Source organism: Vombatus ursinus, unplaced genomic scaffold (assembly GCF_900497805.2).
Source record: "Vombatus ursinus unplaced genomic scaffold, bare-nosed wombat genome assembly UNPS02010548.1, whole genome shotgun sequence".
NCBI classification, from domain to species: Eukaryota; Metazoa; Chordata; class Mammalia; order Diprotodontia; family Vombatidae; genus Vombatus; species Vombatus ursinus.
In genome coordinates, this window is record NW_020950326.1 from 16,066,288 (window position 1) to 16,085,859 (window position 19,572).

Below are 19,572 nucleotides of genomic sequence, written 5' to 3' on the forward strand. Positions count from 1 at the left end.
GATGCTCCGACCCTGGACTGGGCAACAACTGCCATCCCTTCCCAAAGCCAAAGATAAGTTCTACAATTATCTGCCACTGCAAGGGCACTTTACTATGTTGTTTTTGATAAGGTTTCTCAGTCCAATTTTCAATGTGCTTTTCCTTCAGATGCCTTCTTGTGTGAGGAAAAAAGTATAGAAAATTTTAACACTAGTTTGCCCATTTTAAGAAATCAAATGTCAAAATCAGTTAATTCAGAGTTAAATGAACAGTTTTATTAATTTTAAGGTGACATTACTGGTCTTCCTTCCAGAGAATTGGACCAAATACTTCATTGAGTTTATATTTGAAGGATGTTTGCTTTAGCAAACACATTTTTGATGGTAAATAAGGAGTTTATAATTTTAAGTCTTAAATTTTAAAGCATTAAGAAACCAAAAATAGGATCTCAATACCATAAAATACTTAAAAGTATCTATTTGGCAACAATTGTATGCTAGATGCTTTATAAAGATAACCTATGTAGTCCCTACCCCCAAGGAGCTTATGATTTGAGTAATCAGAAATGAATCAACAGCCTCTCTAGCCTCTTTCCTAATTGAGTAATAAAACCTCAGTTATTTAGATCATTTATTATGTGAGTTGGCCAAATCCTCTTAGTCCTCTTCCTCCTGATGACTTTCCATTGGCCATGCCTCAGTGAAAGCATCACAGAAAGACAGGCTTCTATTTCTTGTCAGTTTTGTGAATGAATTAAACTCTAGTCCACAAATGCAGATAAAATAATTAGCCACACTTTCATGGAATCTCAATTATGCTTATGTATGCATTGAATAAGCTGAGCTCCAAGCCTAATGATTTCTTGAGATTTCTGTTTTCATCTTGCAAGTATCACATAGAGAGCACTGAGTTCAAGTTTCATCTCCAACACATCTTTCTCTGTGACCTTGGCAAAGTCATTTAACTTTAATGTGGCGTCCCAGGAAACCACATCACCAACATACCCTAGCAAAGGGAATTCTCTACATGACTACAATCATAGGTTCATAACTCAACTCCTCCCCCAGCTCCACCACCTAAAAAAGTTTCAACAAAAATTGTTAAATGTTAATCCTTCTTCACCTTTGCTAAAAGATTTGGAAACTATTTTTGGTGAAACCTATGTTGAATATTTGACAAATTAAATTTGACAAAGACACTGTTGTACCATTCTTTGAAATAAAATATATGATAAAGTAATGTCAACACAAAAGGGTAGATTATCTCTTTGATAGATTTAGAATCTGGGTAACAAGTAATCTATTTAACTACTATAATTCCTAACCAATTCCACAAATGTCTTTGAAATAAATTCTAAATAATATATTTAAAATTTTAAAAACAAAAATATAAGAAATTCCAATTAACACTAAAAAATATTATTTCAGGTACTTGTACTTGATTAAACTGTATGCCTGCATGCTAAATGACAAGTGGATTTATAACTGGGTTCTAGAAAATTAATAGTTCCCAATTTTTAAATGGACTATTTTAAATGAGTTTTTCAAATAAGGACATAAAACTGTATCATAAGAACCAATAATCCCACTTTTCTAAATATATCTCAAGAGAAATGATTACTTATTTGAAAAAAAGGTTCATAGTTCTATAACATGGAAAAGTGGAAAAACTAGAAATAGTTCACGAATGTTTAAACAAACTGCAGCAAAGACATACAATGGAACTCTATGATAAAAGTGAAAAACAGACTTAAGGGTAAAGGCTACATACTGATATATATCCAAATATATACAAGAGTTAGAATTAGATGAAATTATAGTCTAATTATAGTCTATATAGAAATATAGTCTATATATATAAATATAGAAATTATAGTCAAAGTAACTGACAAGCTGTGGCTGACATCTATATAAGTTTTACTTTTTATTGTAAAGCTCACTGACCAATTTTAGAAATGAATTTTAGTAATGTGGGATTCTGATTACTTATTAACACTATGATTAAAAGTAAATAATGTGTCATTTAAAAGTGGTTTAATTACTAAAACAAAGAGGTAGCAATACTAAAAAGGTAAATGCCATCTTACACACCTCCAAAATGAAGAAAACATATTTCTAAAGGAAAACAGATAACTTTATATAAGTGTGCCAAAAATGAGAAAATATTCTCAATACCCATAGGATGATTAAAGATTGGGAATTTTCTTGAGGGAAGAGAGAATAAAAAAAATCAAGAGAAAAAGGTGACAACAGCTACATACGTGCAATGGACTTGGAAGATAAAATCAAATCAATTAGAAGGAAAATTATGTGCCAGAGAAATTTGAAATAAACTAGAAAATTACAGAAAATATAATAGAAAAAAAGAATATTATAAAGAATCAAGAACATATTATTGGGTTTCTTTCAGTAAAGACTACTCTGCTGAAAGTACAGGCATTGTTCTGAAGCTACTTTTTTTTATTTATGTATCTTAATGTGTTTTAGAACTCAACAAAAGGACAATAGTAGAGGTTAGCAACCTCAACCCCATGAAGCTCACTCATCCAGTCTGTTTCCAAAGTCCCTAGTGTAAAGATTTAGTAATGTCTTTTGAAACTACAGAACATAACTTTGTCCTATTTCCTCATAACAACCCTATCATACATACATCCATATAGATAGATCCCTATATAATTTCCCCTAAATCTAAAGATCACTGAATCTTTCCATTAATCTTTATATGACAGCTCTGCATCTCATCTCCCTAGTTTTCCATTTCTTAACATACACCAATGTCAATATTCCAAAATTAAGCACTCGGGACTAAAAATAACACTGCAGATGTGGTACCAGAGTAAAGTTCAGTGGGACTATAACTACACTTTCTCTGGACAGCACACAATCACATTAACTTGTTTCATTAGCTTGAACTTATTTTGTCAGTGTAAAAGCTATGTCCCCCAAATCTGTATTTCCCACAAATTTTTTAAAGTGTATCTTACATATCTTCTCTGATTTATGGATAAACATTTTTGAACAGAACTGAACTGAGACTGTATCTGTAGAACACTAAGGTGAGTATGGGTATTTAAACCAGCTATGACTCCACCTAACTATATTATCCAGGAAACATTTCAGGTTCACTAGGGTGCTATGAGAATTGGTCAAACACTTTGATTAAATCCAGAACATTATGTTCAAAATTAAAATCATTACCTCTCCCCACTAAAATTATCTACCTTCATAACTTCCCTATTTTACTTTCCTTGCAGTTCTAGGTTCCCAACCTTAGGATAATCTTCATCTTCTCACTCTCCCTCATTTATGGAGTTCCTAAATCTTTATTAATTTAACCTCTACAAGATCTCTCCCATCTGCCTCTTTCTCTGCATCATCCTTGTTTGACCTTCTCCTCTCCTCTTCGCAGGATTACTTACTGTAAGAGCTTTCTAATTGGTCTCCCTGCCTAAGAATCACTCCTCCCCCAATCCATCCTCCACTCAACTTGTCAAAATGATAGAAAAGCCAAGTCTGACAACTTGATTCCCTTGCTCAGTAAACTTTAATGCTTTCCAATTAACTCTAAGATCAAATACAAACTTCTCTAGCATATACAATCCTTCATAACCTGGTTCTAAACTCATTTTTCCTTCTTATACATTATTTTCCACCCCCCATTTTATGGTCTAGCCAATTTTGCCTTCTTGCTGTTCCTCACATGTGATACTACATATCCCATCTCTTTGCTTTGCAAAGGCTGTCCAACTATGCCTAGAATGGTTTCCATTCTTATGACCCCTGGTGTCCTTAAAAAGCTCAGCTCAAATACAACTTCTTACATTAAACCAATTTCCCCAATGTATTTTGCATGAATATGTTCTGTAAATGTATTAGTATAGTCTCTCTCCACAGAATGTGAGTTGAGGGTAAGGGCTGTTCAGGTGTTTTTGTCTAGATAGTCTTAATGCTCAGCACATAGAAAATGCTTAATAAATGTTGTTTGATGGGATTCTCTATTAGTTTAGTAAACCCAAATGGACACTAATGTTCTTTTCTCTTTCTAGTTATACTTAAATTACCCTGTTTAATGACAGAAATCTACATCTTGCTCATCAGTTTGCAGAATCCATCTTTTCACCTTTTTCAAATTGTCAGGTAGAATTTCCATTTCCAGTCTTCTGGCATTACGTGTTCTCTTTGATGCCTCAAAGATTACACATGGGTTCCAAGATCACTTGACCTATTACATTTGCTACACTCTGAATTCTATGGTGCAAAGAGATTGGGACTGGCCCTGTGATTTCATTAAATACAGTGAAATCCAGGTAAGGAAACTCCCTCTTACCAAAGCAGCATAGCACCTACTTGGCAACTTAAAACTCTTAGAAAGAGGTGCCTAGAAAACCGTTAAGAAACTTGTCCAGGGTCAAACAGCCTACATGAGTCAGAGGTGGGACTCAAATCCAGATTGTTCTGCCTTTAAAGACAGCTCTCTATCCTATTCTGTATTACATATTCAACAGTACACCTAAAGATGTGAACTTCTGCCATGTGACACAAAAGTAGGAACTCCCAAGCACAATGCTGAAAATAAATGAGAAGAAAGGGAAGGGGAAATGGAGGCAATTGTGAATATAGTAGTAAGGATTAGGTCTTTAAAAATATCACTACTTAATTATGAAAAAGAAAAGAGGAACCAGAAAAGAAAGCCATGTTACATAAAAAGTTCTAGGAACTTCAGATAATTGTAGTATGCCCAAGTAGACTGTAATCCATACAAGAGGCACTATTTATTAAACTGAATTGAACCCAGCAACAACAGTAGTAGCATGGTTGATGTAGAAGGGCTCACAGAAGGTGAGTTCCACATTGTGTGTCAATTGATGATGACAAAAAGAGAAGTGTGCAGAGAAAGGAAAGACACAGAGTACATGGAATAGTCCCAGCATTTAGGTAAGCATTTCGGTTTAGCCCTCAATCCATATATATATAACTCATCAGGGAATATGTTTAGGTTGCATTAGCATTTTCCAAAAAATTACCTAGAAAACACCAGGGGAGCTTGAAGTGTGAAAGTAATTAGCAGAATTAATCTACATATAAAATACTCCAAAACTACAACAATGAGAACAATGGCAAATTGCCCAGGCTACAATTCAGGTGACCTTTTAAAAACTGAATTAAAAAACTTTTCTGGCTGAAAATTTGAAAGAAAAAAAGGCAGTCTTTCCTTCAGAATTGCTTTAGGTTATGCAATATTCTATTTCTGAGTAATATTCTATGAAAGAGGATTTTTTAAAAAATGAGTTACTCAAAGTCTACCATTTATTCCCCTAAATATCAGTTATTTTATTTCACAATAAAATAGCAAGGTAAGTTTTATCACTGTAATCACTCTTAAATATCTTTTTAGTTCTGACTCATCTAAAATTAGAACGCTTTTTTAGCACGTCATATATCCAAGGGCAAGAATGGCTGAGTTAAGTAAAATGTGCATTTGTAGTTTAGTTTTTATGCATACAAGAGATAGAAAGTAAACTTCCAAAGATATTGTGCATTTTGAGAAATATGAAAGAACAAAATATTGAATATTTTTATTGTAAGGAAAAGGATGAAATGCAAAATTCCCTACTTTGTTTATTTGGCACAGAAAAATGTAACAGCCAAAATAAAATATCAAAAGAGCAACATAATATTCCCTCTTCTCCAAAGTGTGTTTTCATTCACTGGTATTGTAAAACAGTAAAGGTCATAATAAAGTAAAACCTGATTATTTCTGAACATATAAATTCAGAACTCCTAGTGATCTGGATATGAGTCAATCTTAAATTTCTCTTCACAACTCATAAAAAATGTTAACAATCAATGAGCTCAAAAGCTATATGGGAGAGTACCTCTTAAGTATTTAAGAAAACTTTTCAAATATATTGGAAGCATCTATTTATATGAAAGCAAGCAAGATACCAGTAATAATTCTTATCGGTTTCCCATATGGACAGGAGCTTGTTAATTCCTCTTCTCTACGACTAAAGTGAAAAATATAAGCTGCATGGACTATAATCAGGGCAGATGCAGAAAATCTCCACATTAATGACATGACAAAATAATCAGTAATGAATTTCAGACAGAGCTCAGCATTTTCCAAAGTGGCTATGACCTCACTTAAAACATATACCCAAATTATACATCTATACCTTAGCTCCAAGGCAGTTATATCTAAGACTGAAATCTGAGATAGAAATTGAAGTTTATCATGGAATAAACAGTAATTTTAATATGGAATTCATTTGAAAGTGTTCCAGGAAGAAATATTGTAAGCTTAGTTTGGTAAGAAAAAAATAACCTTCTGAATTCCTTCCTAAATTTCTCGCTGAATACAAAATGAAAAGTATATAAAATTTAGCTTTCTACTGATAAATCTATTTTAGACTTAATTTAATTCAACAACAAATATTTATTAAGCACTCGTGCCATATATTTGGTTCATAAAGCAAATGATCTTATTCCATGTTATGCCAAAATAATCCACAAATTATTTACTCAGATATTTGATCAACAAAATTAATTTGTACACATAAAATTCAATAATTAATAATCCGATGTTATATATACTTTGAATGTTTCTATATTACAATGTTTCTTTTACAAATGTGTTATTCAGATTCAAAAAGTACACAAGATTAATAACTCTGCTAATTTATAGATGTTTCAGTATTTTCTGTAGATTCCATATTGTTTCTTCCATCCTTTTTACTGTTCATCTCAGATAACAAAACTGATAGATTTAAGGGTTGATATTTGTACCCATACATCATGTTGTCTGCACCACTCACATGGTAATTATCACGTAAGTACTGAGGTATAGATATCTATGTACCATTTACCTCTATCAGACTATTAAAAGCTCAGTGAAGACAAGGGCTCTCTTATTAATTCTGAACTCTACAGAGCAATTAACAGAAAGCAGAATCCTAATAAATATCTGCTGAATAAAGAGTTCTGATTTTAAGTTACTAAAGTTAAGGGTCTACTTAGGTTAGAATCAAATACATAATTGAGTAATAAGCTAAGAGTTCTTTCAGACTCAAGTTTTCCAAATGGTTACTTCTCAAGATACACATTTGATATATTGTTCTCTCCTCAGTATTAATTATTTTGAAACATAGTGATAAATGTGTATTAAATGAATATGATTTGCATGACTGTGAGCAGTGAGTTGATTTATGATACTATGTACCATTTTGTAAGAGAATTGGTTCAACAAATTTTTCTTTTTTCAAATCATTTTTTGGCTGCAGAGGGATCAACCCAGGCACTTCATATGTCAGAAATTATATACAATGTTCTTTTCTTTCTTAAAGGCCTAGATTAATACAAGAGCCTGAAAATTACTAAAGATTTTCTCCTCTATAACTTGCTTTCCTTTTGCATCAGTACAAGCTGATTCAAAATGGGCACCAAAAAAAAAAAAAAAAAATCAACATGAAACTGTGTGTCCCAATCAATATCAATGTCTGCAACACAGAGCCCTTACAAATCTAAAGCTAGGGACTTATAAATCATAAAATTCAAATATAAACATGATAATATAATATACAAAACCTGTTATTACAAAAACCAGCACATGTTACTTGGATACTAACAAAGTAAAAAGGTGATTTCCCAAACCTTTGGAATTGGTAACTCTTACACCTTGACTTCATCATACATATAATCTATCTGGCATAAAAGTGTAAATCATGAAATCATCACTAGAAGTAAAATCTCTTCAGAACTAACTTTTTTAACTTTTAATCAATTTTTAAATGTTTACGGTAATAAAGTTGGGAAGGATGAAATAAATAAAAAACAAAATCTTACAATATAATTTCTGAATAACATTTATAATCTCCTTAGAGCTTACTTTGTGGGTCAAACTTCGAGAAAAAACAACTGGAGACATTGGATAAAAAGGAGATTATGGTAGCCAGTCTTCTTTAGAATATATATAGTTCTATTAAAGGCAGCATGGAATAGTGTTTAAGGTGCCAGGTTGGAATCAGAAAGAACTGAGTTCAAGCCTCCCTGATCCATACCCTAGAGATCCTTATCCCTTTAGTGCCAGAAGCAACTCTTTAAGATAATTCATAGACTAGTTGTTGATTTGCATTTATGGAGGGTTATCTATGGGCCATTCCTTCCACTGATGAAGTTCATAGGTACATCATTCTCACCTGCTGTTCTAGTCCTCAGTGAAATCAAATCTAGTTTTATATTCCAAGTTTCACTTAAAGGAAAAATCATTCCCATTTTCTCCTAACCATAACTACAGGAAAATTTGTGTTTCATTTATATTTATGTACTTAAAATGAAAGTTAAGAGTACTACTGACAAAGAAAAAAGATGGGAGGTGACCGGAAAAAAAAAACAAAAGAAAAAAGGAAAAACTTTTGAATCAAGAGATTTGGGTTCTCTTCCCAGCTAATAAGATCTGAGGATCATAAGATTTAGAGCTCAAAAGGATCTCTGGGGCCTCCAGTCCAATTCCTTCATTTTACAGGTGATGAAACAGAGAAGAAGATAAGTGATTTATTTGTCCAAGGTAACAATTTAGTTAAATAGCAAAGCTGGGATTTGAACCCAGGTCTTCCAAATCCAAATGCAGCATACTTTCTATTGTACCACATCAGTAAGAATTATTTTGATGACTTTGACCAAGTCATGTATAGGCCAAAAAGAGCACAATTTTTTAGATAATGTCTAAAATTATTTTTTTGTCAAAAATTTTCACAATTACATAATCTTAAGTGTATATACAATATGTAAGTTGAAGATATTGTGTCTTCATTCTAGCTATAGAATTATTATTCTGTAAATAAGATAAAGTAAAACCTAACAATTTCAGTGATAAAAAGGAACAATATCTTTCTCCCTTGTTCAAACTGTATGAGGAAATACACAAAAGGAATTGCTGGATCTATGTTTTAACTATTCACAAGGGAGTTAGTTACACTAATACTGTTAACTATGACCAGAAATGAAAATCTTGAACACCAATTTCTGTAGTCCAGTCTTTTTTTATTTATCCATGATTGTATGTATCAGGGGAAAGATTTTAAGTTTGTAGTATACTGGAATCAAGAGTTAAGAGTGCAGAAGTACTTTTATTGACCATGATTAAAACAGAGTAAGTTCAGGCCATATTCTTAAAAAATAAAACTTCTGGACCAGAGTTATAACCAACTTGTACAAGATATAGCTTATATGCTCCAGTTTGTGTTTCTGTGTGTAAATGTGTGTAAGCTGTCTATTACAATATACACAATGCAGTGAAAAAAATTTCATCTTTAATTTTTACCTTTATTAATAATGTTACCCCATCCTCTTTGTTGTCTATATAAAGCCTAAGTATTATGGGATTTCAGAAATAAAAGAGTAATTCATACAAGCTAGCAGTAGTTTCTAAATACCAAAAAATTATAGCTTCAAGAGAGCTCTCCATAACTTAGGAGTGACTACTAAGCAAAGTTGAGGAATGTGGCCCAAAGGTGGTGCATGGAAAACTAACTGCTTTAATTTATGCATCAATAAAGAAAAAGTGTAGTTAATGGAACTTGTTACACAATAAAATTTGTGAGTAGAGTATTTCTAAAAGTTATTGCCATGAGGATGTGAGCAATCTGAAAAAAATGTCATTCGCATGTTGACATTCAGTGTTTATTAATAATAAAAATGGCACTGAAAGTAAGAAACAGGAAGGAATTAGATCCCCTTCATAAGAGGCATATACAAAGGCAACTAATGTGAAAACATACTTGTACTCAACTCCATGACCAAACTAACTTTAAGGGAAAAATACTAGAAATCTGGAAAGTGGGACTTTAAAACAACTGTGGATCACTGAAAGTTCTGCTTTCTTTAAAGATTATGTTGAAGGATTTAAAGGTAGAATGGAGAAGAGTTGGTACTGGTGTATTGTGATTACTTAGCTAAAAGTGTCTTCCCTATTTAAATAATTCCAATCAGTACTGTTGATACACATACCTCGAAGAATTCTTTCCTCATGGCAACGTAGAAAGTCCCAGATTCTAACAGTTCCGTCATCAGAGCATGTAGCAAATTTATTATCCGTGGGTGAGAAACTGTTACATGAAGACACACAGCAGGGGAAAGAAGTCAGCATTTAACAGATTATCTGCGCTTCTCAGACAGGGCAAAATAAAATACTGTATGGCGTTATAAACAGGATGAAAGCGAAAGTATCCAACAATGGTGCCCTTGGAGAATGGTTCCAGCTGAAAGGCACATTTCATCAAAAGATGAACTCAGCAGAGTATTTATTCCTGCTTCCTAGTATTCAATCCTCTATTCCGAGAATTTATTTTAAAAAGTGACCTAATGATTTACTCTTAACATTAATTTTGCATACATTCCCAAAATATAGATTTGTCCTTTGGTGCCAGCAAGAAAAACAAAGGACAGAGGAGGGGAGGGGAAAGGGGGGCAGGGGGAATTAAGAAGTGAGGGTCAGGGGTAAGACACCGAAAGACACAAAGAGAAACTGAAGAACAGGTGAACTAAATTAATTATATAGTTGGCAATATTTCTGAAAACATGCCACTGTGAAACATGTAGGAACAATGCTCAGTATGTCTTTATGGAAAAAATACAAGTAGAGGTAGGAAGACAGTTGTACAGTGTTTGCTAAAGAGTCCTATGTAAAATGTTTCTAACTCATTTGAATATGTTTGTACGAAGAATTTCCCCATTTCCTTCCTAGAAAACCCCATAGAAGCTGCTTCCTATGGTGTAACTACAGGGAAACAGGAAACTAACCCCTGCAAATGAAAGGCAGTCACTTCCTTTTCAATGCAGTTAAAGGTTACCAAATTTCACTAATTCATTTCAAAAGCATTACTGTTATAACTAAGGGGGACTGATGTAGCAATTCAGTGTATGGGTGACACTAAACCAGACAGTTAAGCACAGGTACATTTATCTGACTATTCCATAAGACACAAAAGGAAGAAGAGTGATTGCTGTGGGTGGTGTTTTTGTAACAATGTCAACCTTCTACCACACAGGGGCCGCACCAACCTAAAGGAATGCTGCATAGCTTTATTCTGAGGCTGCAGCAATTCTTCAGATTCAGATATGAAACATTTCTTCAGTTTACTGTACATACTGAAAGATTATGTTTAACAGCTTGCTGAAAATATCACTTTAAACTCTATTTAAAAAATACACTTTCATAACTGATGTATCAACAGTGAATCAGGAGAAATGTCCTACAGTCTTCTTGTCATGGTTGCTTCTTACAATTTCAAAGCTTGAAGAACCCATTCATTAATCCTTTAATGTTTTTCACAACCAGAGAGTTTATCTGTAAGGGTTTTTAGTACTAATACTTCTTATCTGAAGTCTTGGAATAACCAAGCCAACCAGTTCTTCACTTAAGCCTTTTTCTTGTATTTGTGAGAACTATGTAGGTGTTTTATTTCTGCAGGCTTTATATTTTATTCATTTGGATTATTAAAGTCTGAATTCTTTATTTGGAATGAAATATTCTTGTCTTACACAATGAGCATAAAAAAGGAATAACTTAAATACATTGTAAACCATATATATGAAGAAAAGAATACCAGTGCAAAATGCGGCAGACAATACATCTCTAACATATTGCAGAGGCGGATACTGGGACAATACTACTTCAGAAAGGTGCCAGCAAAATGGTGAGTATGTGGAAACAAAGGAAAATATTGTGTTTCTAGGGTGCACAAAGTTTCCCAGAATCTGACAGAGCCCATGCATCTCTGCACCCAGCATACATTTAGAGATCAGTCTAACCATGACAATAGGAACTACAGAAAATGGTATATTGTGTATAAACCTGGCCTCTCTAATCGCCTCCTTATGTGCCTGGAACATCTTGACGTTGTTCATGTTGGACTGCCAATATTTCACATATCCCCCGTGGTCTGCCGTCAGCATCCACATGTCATTGTGTGACCAGGTCATGGCCCTCACTGGGCTATCGTGAGCCTGTGGATTAACAAAATATTTGTCAGATATTTCTTCAAAGCTTATCTAATCTACAAGACCTAAAGGAGCACATAATGTGATTCTGAGTTACAGCAACGATTAGTCTTGATCTATGTTTTATAATTATGTAAAATGAAAATACTCCACATTCTTTATAGTCCAAGAGAATGGGACCGCCGTCTGATGAATACAGTTACCTGTAATATTGTTTCAAAATTGAAAGTGAGTCCATTCCACAGGGTAAACTCTCCACTAGAAGCCCCAGTAACCAACCGTCTCCCTTCAGGAGTCCACTGGGGAAGAGGAAGAAAAAAAAAAAAAAAGAAATTTTAAAAAGTCAAAGTTCCCTAGACTTTCACTGCTTCATGAATAATGTTTAAACTTCTTGCATTCTTTCTCAATTAACAGATATAAATAGAAAATCTTGGCTTTTGCTTAAAAATACCTCCTTCAGAGTTACGTGAAATTATGTTAAAGACTACTGTTTTATTCTATTCATTTAAAACAGTTCTGATGCACTGGATAGAAAGCAGTGAAACAGAATAAATATGAATTTCAAATATATTTAAAATCACCTGTGCATTGTATATCTACAAACAGGATATAAAGAATCTATTTTACAAGTTACATAATAAGTTTATGTAAAATACACCAGTCTCAGTAAAGAGCCTATATTCCAAGAAATAAATGCAAAAACTATCATTATAGCTTATTTTTATTTGGTTAGTAACCAGAAAACTCAAGGACTGTATGAAAACAATTTTCTACAACTAGTGGTGATCCAATGTGGGAAGAAACATTAAACATTAAAAGGGCAGTATGAAGTGCCAATTTATTAAATTATATTAAAATTATAAATTATGCTAATTTATAAATTCACTCAAAATTTAGACAAGTTCATAATTCTCAGGAAAGGCTCTCTAAGCTCATGTAATATACATTCATGATGAGTTAGTATTAGACTAGCAGTATAACATTGTACTTTGGTAAAGAAACAATAGAAATGGCAACTAGATCAACAATTGAGCTATCCAGCACAGTCAGGAGATGATATCTTTCAGAACAGAAAAATAATTTAGGCATTTTAAATTTAACCATTTATCACCCCAGGTTTTCTTTTTCCTTTTACCTCTTAAAAATGGGTATTTTCCTAAACCATAGCACAGACATCGGGCTTACTTAGCCCCAATATTAAATGACCTCTGACAACAGAACTTTTACAATTGGTATTTTTTTTCCATCTATAGATCCCTTCAAAAGGAATGCAGTATATACGGTACTATGGCCTTGAACTGGCCTTCCCTAGCCTATGTATTAGTATTCCTCTTTCCTTAATTAGTATTTCTCTTTCCATATTGTTGTGCCAATTCTTTTTTCTCATCAGTAGTTCTGATTCTTGCCACTCTTGTTGCATTATATTGCCAACTCTTTGGTCATTGAATATTGAAAAGTGTTGCCTCCATTTGTGCCCCTTTCTTTCACTGGTTAAGTGCCCTCTATTTCACCGTCTTAGGCAACACAACATACAAGCAAATGAATCCTCTTTCCTTTCCTTTTTGCTGGCAAAAAAGACCAATCAAGACATCAAGGAAATCCTTCAGCATAACTAAGCTTTTTTATGTTACTGTTCATATGTGGAGACATTTTCCTTACATACTCCAAGGTTCACAACCATACCAGATAGTCAAGACTGCCAGATACCTCAAAGCCAAATAACTAAAATACTTATGAAGACAAAGTCTGAGGCCTGGTAAAATAAGTAACAGTAGGTGACTCATATATATCCTACCAACATGAAGAAAGAGGCCAGAAAAGAATGTATATCCTACAATGCACAACAAATAGACATGAAAGATGGGATAATCCACACCCTCCAAGCAAGGCAACTCATTAATTTTGACCTCCAATGATTTATCTGTAAACTTATAATTTAACAAAAACTAGCCTAGAGTAGCAGTTTGGTAGAGTATTAAATACGCAATAAAGAAGGTAAGCAGACCCAGAGCCTCAGGAATACGTTTTAAAGTTTTATCTAATGAGCAATTCCCTCATTTTATCTATACTATAAATTGGAATGTCCGGATTAAGATTAGTTCCCAAAAAGATCTAAAAGAATACTCACCCTAACAACAAACACTGGACATTTAACTTTATTGGTAGATGTCCGAACAAATTTGGTTGTTACTGCGTTCATAGGATTATTCAGCATTCCTATAGGTGGAACCAGCTACAAAAGAAGAAAGCAGTTAAGAGTATGGAACAAAATAAGCATTACAATTCTAGTAAATGAAGTAGCAATAATAGTAATCTTTGCTATTTTTCTTTAAAGCATTTACACAGAGCACGATACGATACTACAACAAACAGTCTCCTGAATTAGGAGTAAGTTATTAAACAGATTAAGAAATAAAGGCATAAAAGTCCATCAATAATACACAAATTTATGGTAAAAAATTAAAATCTCTGAATCTTATTTAATTCTTTTTTTAACAGCAAGAAAGCTAGCATACCCTAAAGTGTTCTGGAAAAACAAATTTCAATATAATTTTCACATTACATATCTCTTGAAACACCATCTGATCTTTTCATGATAAGATCTGACAAGGAATAACTATATCTTTCATACTTAAGAATACCTGAGGAACATTATTTTTAAAAATATTATTTTCCCTCAGTTACACGTAAAGACAATTAACAACTTTTTTTTAAATTCTGAGTTCCAAGTTTTCTCCCTCCCTGAAACAGTAAGCAATTTGATGTTATATATGTTCAATTATGCAAAACAATACATATTACTCATGTTTTAAAAAAACAGACCAAAAAGAAAAAAAAAACATGAAACAAATACAGAAAGTAAAAAATAGTATGCTTCAGTCTGCATTCACACATAATCAGTTCATTCTCTAGAGGTGGATATCATTTTTCCTCATGAGTCCTTTAGAACTGTCTTGGATCACTGTATTGCTGAGAAAGCTAATAGCTAAGTCATTCACAGTTCATCATAGTACAGCATTGCTGTTACTATGTATAATGTTCTATTGACTCTGCTCATTTTACTTTGCATCAGTTCATATAAGTCTTTCCAGGTTTTTCCGATACCCCCCTGCTCATTATTCTTACAGCACAGTAATATTCCATTACAATGATATACCACAACTTGTTTTGCCATTTCCCAATAGATGGGCATCCCCTCAATTTCCAATTCTTTGCCACTACAAAAAAGAGCTGATATAAATATTTTTGTATAAATAGGTCCTCCCTCTCTCCTCTTATTTTTTAAATCTCTTTGGGATACAGACCTAATAGTGGTATTCCTGGATCAAAGGGTGTGCAATTTTATAACCCTTTGGGCACAGTTCTAAACTGGTCTCCAGAATAGAGGAAAAATGAGAAGCTTTATTTCTTAGGGTACCTGAATTCAAAGCTCAGAGTATCATCGATTCATCAAACCATTCAAAAAAGGATGCTTTATTATATGATTCTGACAAACTAATACTTACATCATTATAATATCCTGCATCAGGTTGGATTGCCCGCATATCTCGTTGGTCTCTCTGCCACACTCTGTTCTATAGTTTGTTTAAAAAAATAAAAAATTGATTATATTCACTTTTATACTCCAATGAGTCATGAGCAAAATAAAAGGATATGTAATAGTAGGAGAAAAAAACAGGATTGAGACTGCACAGTGAATATTGTGAAATTCCTAAGTAAAGGAAACTTTTGAAGACTGTATAATCTATCAAGGCCAAGAGAATACAAGCACTTAAAGATCAAAGTCAAGATTTAAAGAGGATTTGTGCTTTTAAAAATTAATTTAATTTGAAAAAAGCAAATGTTATACGTATAACTTGCAATAAATTATTGAGGGTTTGTTCTTTTGATGCTTTATAACAATGAAATACAATAACAACATAACTAAGTACAAAGATGAGTAAGTTTGATATGTTTTCTCCTTGTAGGGTAGAGGGAAAGAATTCTTGGTGACTATTAAAAGTGTAACTCTTTGGGTACTATGCTTCAATTCTACCCTTTTAAATTTTAAAAAGGCCTTTCTAAAATGTTCTATATTTCTACAATAGTAAAGAGAATGTTGAACAAAATCACCTTTTCTTGATGACTCAGGGTCTTCATTTTGATCAACTATGATACAGTTTATAGAAGTTAAGACAATGAATTTGTTCTGACACAAAGCTATACTCTGAAATATGCTTTTTTCATTAAATTTTGTCTTATTTTTCTCTCACAAAAGTGATGGACAGAACAATCAACAGAAAAATGAGTTCCTTACAAAACTATCTATCAGCAATAGCTTAAACAGCCTTCACACTTGAGTTTTTCTCACATTCAAAAACTCATTTTCATTAACTTATCTATGTCCTTTGGCATTTCTGCAATATTTCAATCCAACTACTTCAACCTTCCTAGAAGAATTAATCTACAATTGTAGTAATTTAGAACTACAAAAGACTCTGGATATCATCTAGTGACCAGGGGTGGTCACTAGACTACATTTGGCCTTCTCAGTCCTTGAGTGTAGCCTTTTGATCCAAGTTTTATAGAACAAATCTTTAAATTATTTAAAGAGGACTTGTTCAGTAAAGTTTGGATTCAGTCAAAGGGCCACACCTGTGGCCTTGAGGCCGCAGGTTCCCCACCTCTGAATTCTAGTCCAATTCCATCATTATGCAGATGAGGTAAATGAGCTCCAAAATAATTCTGTAAATTGCCTGAGTCGACATGGTTAACGAATTCAAGTTCCTATAGTCTTTTTTTTTTTTTTTTGTGCTGAGGCAACTGGGGTAAAGTGACTAGGCCAGGATCACACAACAAAGTGTCAAGCGTCTGAGGTTACATTTGAACTCAGATCCTCCTGACTGCAAGGCCAGAGCTCTATCCACTGCACCACCTAGCTGCCCGTTCCTATAGTCTTCCCAAGCGCTTTCCATTACCCAACATTGCCCTTCACAATAGTCTTTATCTTACTTCACTATCTTAACTTCCTGCTCTGAAAAAAGGAATTTAATAACTTACCTGTATGATTACATTATCTTCTCTGATTAGATGTGCCATTTCATGGATTTTTAAATGCTGCTGCCACAGACCATTCAAAGAGCCCATTTTTAGAACTATGTTACATTAAAAGAGTAACATATTGAAGGTGGTAGTCCCTTGAGATTTGAAGAGGTCCTATGGCCCCTTCCTCAAATTGTCCAGTCCACAGGGAACCTCCAATTCAAGGAAAGTGCCAGACCAGTCACATTCATACCTTGATTCTTTTCTGGGCTTTGCTTGACTTGCTCGACTTCTTTTTCTACCATGCTCTCAAATGTCTACCACCCCATACCTAATCCAATTCCCCTTTTCGGCTGAAGAATGTGGACTACTAAAATTTTACTACTTTTCACTCATTACAGACATAGTAGATATCTGAACATATCATACAGTGATGAATAACAAAGTGAGTTTCTGTACTGCTCTCTGGGAAAATCATTTCACCCACAAAAAGCATATACTGCTTATCAATGAATTAATTTGTATTACCATATTTATTGTACATATGCATCTCCAAAAATAAGAGGGAGGAGGTCTAGGCAATGTAAAAAGACATGATATTGGTTAAAAGCTATTAAAACATAAACTATGGGAATGTTCTTGATTTTTATTAGGAAATCAAAGATATGCAAAATGTTAGAATATAAAAAATTGAAATGCTAGGTTGTTTTAATATTTTATTTTTAATATTAGGAAGTTAGTAAAAAAGAAAAAGTTATGTACTTGGTAAATACGTGTTACTTACTGATTTTTGAAAATACTGTATTCCCACAATAGACTATTTTTTCCCCACCTTTTATTATTCTTGCAGCTCTACTACATAGTCAGCACATAGCAAGAACCTGACAAATGTTTCTTGATTTGGAAGAAAAACTGAAGAGTAAAAACCTATTCAGTATTGTTTTATTTTAGTCGTATAAAAACATTTCATAATTTGCCACTGTCAAGGATTATGTCTTATATGAGGTCCAAATAAAAGAAAGATTTCATACAAAGCCCAAGGTCATGCAGATGTCACTATCTGCAGATGATATAATGTTGATTGATTCCAGCCCCAGAATAATAAAAGGTCTCTAAGACAAAATTCCTCATTCAGTCAACAAGCATTTATTAAGTACTTTTACGTGCCATGCATTGTGTTAAGTACTAAGGATATAAATAAAAACAGAAACAGTCCCTGCGCTCAAGGAGCTCACATTCTAATGGGGAAAAACAAAATGTAAACCATGTACATAAGAAATATGTAAGGAAAAATTACAAATAATCTCAAAGGGAAGGCATTAGCATAGCAGTTGGGGAACAAGAGAGGGTTGAATACAGTGAAAGGCCTCATATAAAGTGAAATGTGAACTGAGTTTTTAATAAAGTCAGGGATGACAGGAGGTAGATGTGAGAAGGCAGAGGCATATATTTTAAGAAAAGCAGGTAAGATAGTAAAGCTGGATTCTAGGCTTTGTGGAGAGGGTTAAAGTATAAGAAGACTGAAAAAGTAGACAGGGTTTTTAAAATTGTGAAGGTCCTTCCTCAAAAAAGAATGTCCTAACAATTATAAAGTAAAATACCAAATTAATAAAAAATTTCTATGACACACAGTTAGTGTATAGTATATTAGTAAATTTAGCTAAAATAGAATTTGCTGAAGGGCAGTAAACTGGACCCAGAACTGAAAAGGAAGAAAAGAGAAGGTTGGGTTGTATTTGGAAAATTGCATAGACCATCCCAATCTATTTACACACACACACACACACACACACACACGCACGTGCACACCCCTCACTATCTTTAACACCAATATTCTCCTGTTGATGTTGCAAATCCTGGAACACTACACTAAAGAATCAAGGGCCACTATTGTTTAGGTTAAAGGTGAAGAAAACTGATGATGCAAGAGTGCTCGTCTACTCCATTATTACTTCTGTTTCCTCAACCAAGGAGAATGATGTACATAAAGAGGAGAAAGGAAGTCACTGCTAAGAAGAAATGTCTCTATACCTATGTCTCTATACCTATCATCATATTTATAGCAGCACTTTCTTTTTTAAATTAATTTCTTTTTAGTTTTCAACATTCACTTCCATAAGATCTTGAGTTTTAAATTTTCTCCCCCTCCCTCTCCTTCGCCCCTCCTCAAGATGTCATGCAATCTGATACAGGCTGTACTTATACATTCATATTAAACATATTTTCACATTAATCATGATGTAAAGAAGAATGAGAACTAATGGGAAGAACGATGAGAAAGAAGAAACAAAACAACAAAAGACAAGGAGAGTAAATAGTATGTATGCTTCCATCTGCATTCAGACTCCAAAGTTCTTTCTCTGGATGTGGATAGCATTTTCCATCGTGATCTTTTGGAGCTGTCTTAGATCCTTGCACTGCTGAGGAAAGTTAAGTCTATCCAGGTCAGTCATCGCACAATGTGGCTATTACTGTGTACAATGTTCTCCTGGTTCTGTTCATTTCACTCAGCATCAGTCCATACATGTCTTTCCAGGTTTTTCTGAAATCCACCTGCTCATCATTTCTTATAGC

At 33.5% G+C, this 19,572-nt stretch overlaps 1 protein-coding gene across 3 annotated transcripts in view; it reads right to left on the minus strand.

The window, feature by feature from the left end:
* The window catches only part of WDR33 (WD repeat domain 33), a 112,829-nt gene that overhangs the window by 49,806 nt on the left and 43,451 nt on the right, over positions 1 to 19,572 (minus strand). For all 3 annotated transcript variants that reach the window (XM_027854736.1, XM_027854735.1, XM_027854737.1), the window contains exons 3-7: positions 15,483 to 15,551; positions 14,105 to 14,209; positions 12,180 to 12,275; positions 11,831 to 11,982; positions 9,985 to 10,082 (exon numbers count right to left, since the gene is read on the minus strand). In XM_027854736.1, coding sequence (XP_027710537.1) covers positions 9,985 to 10,082; positions 11,831 to 11,982; positions 12,180 to 12,275; positions 14,105 to 14,209; positions 15,483 to 15,551 — 520 coding nt within the window. The remainder of the gene's footprint in view (positions 1 to 9,984; positions 10,083 to 11,830; positions 11,983 to 12,179; positions 12,276 to 14,104; positions 14,210 to 15,482; positions 15,552 to 19,572) is intronic.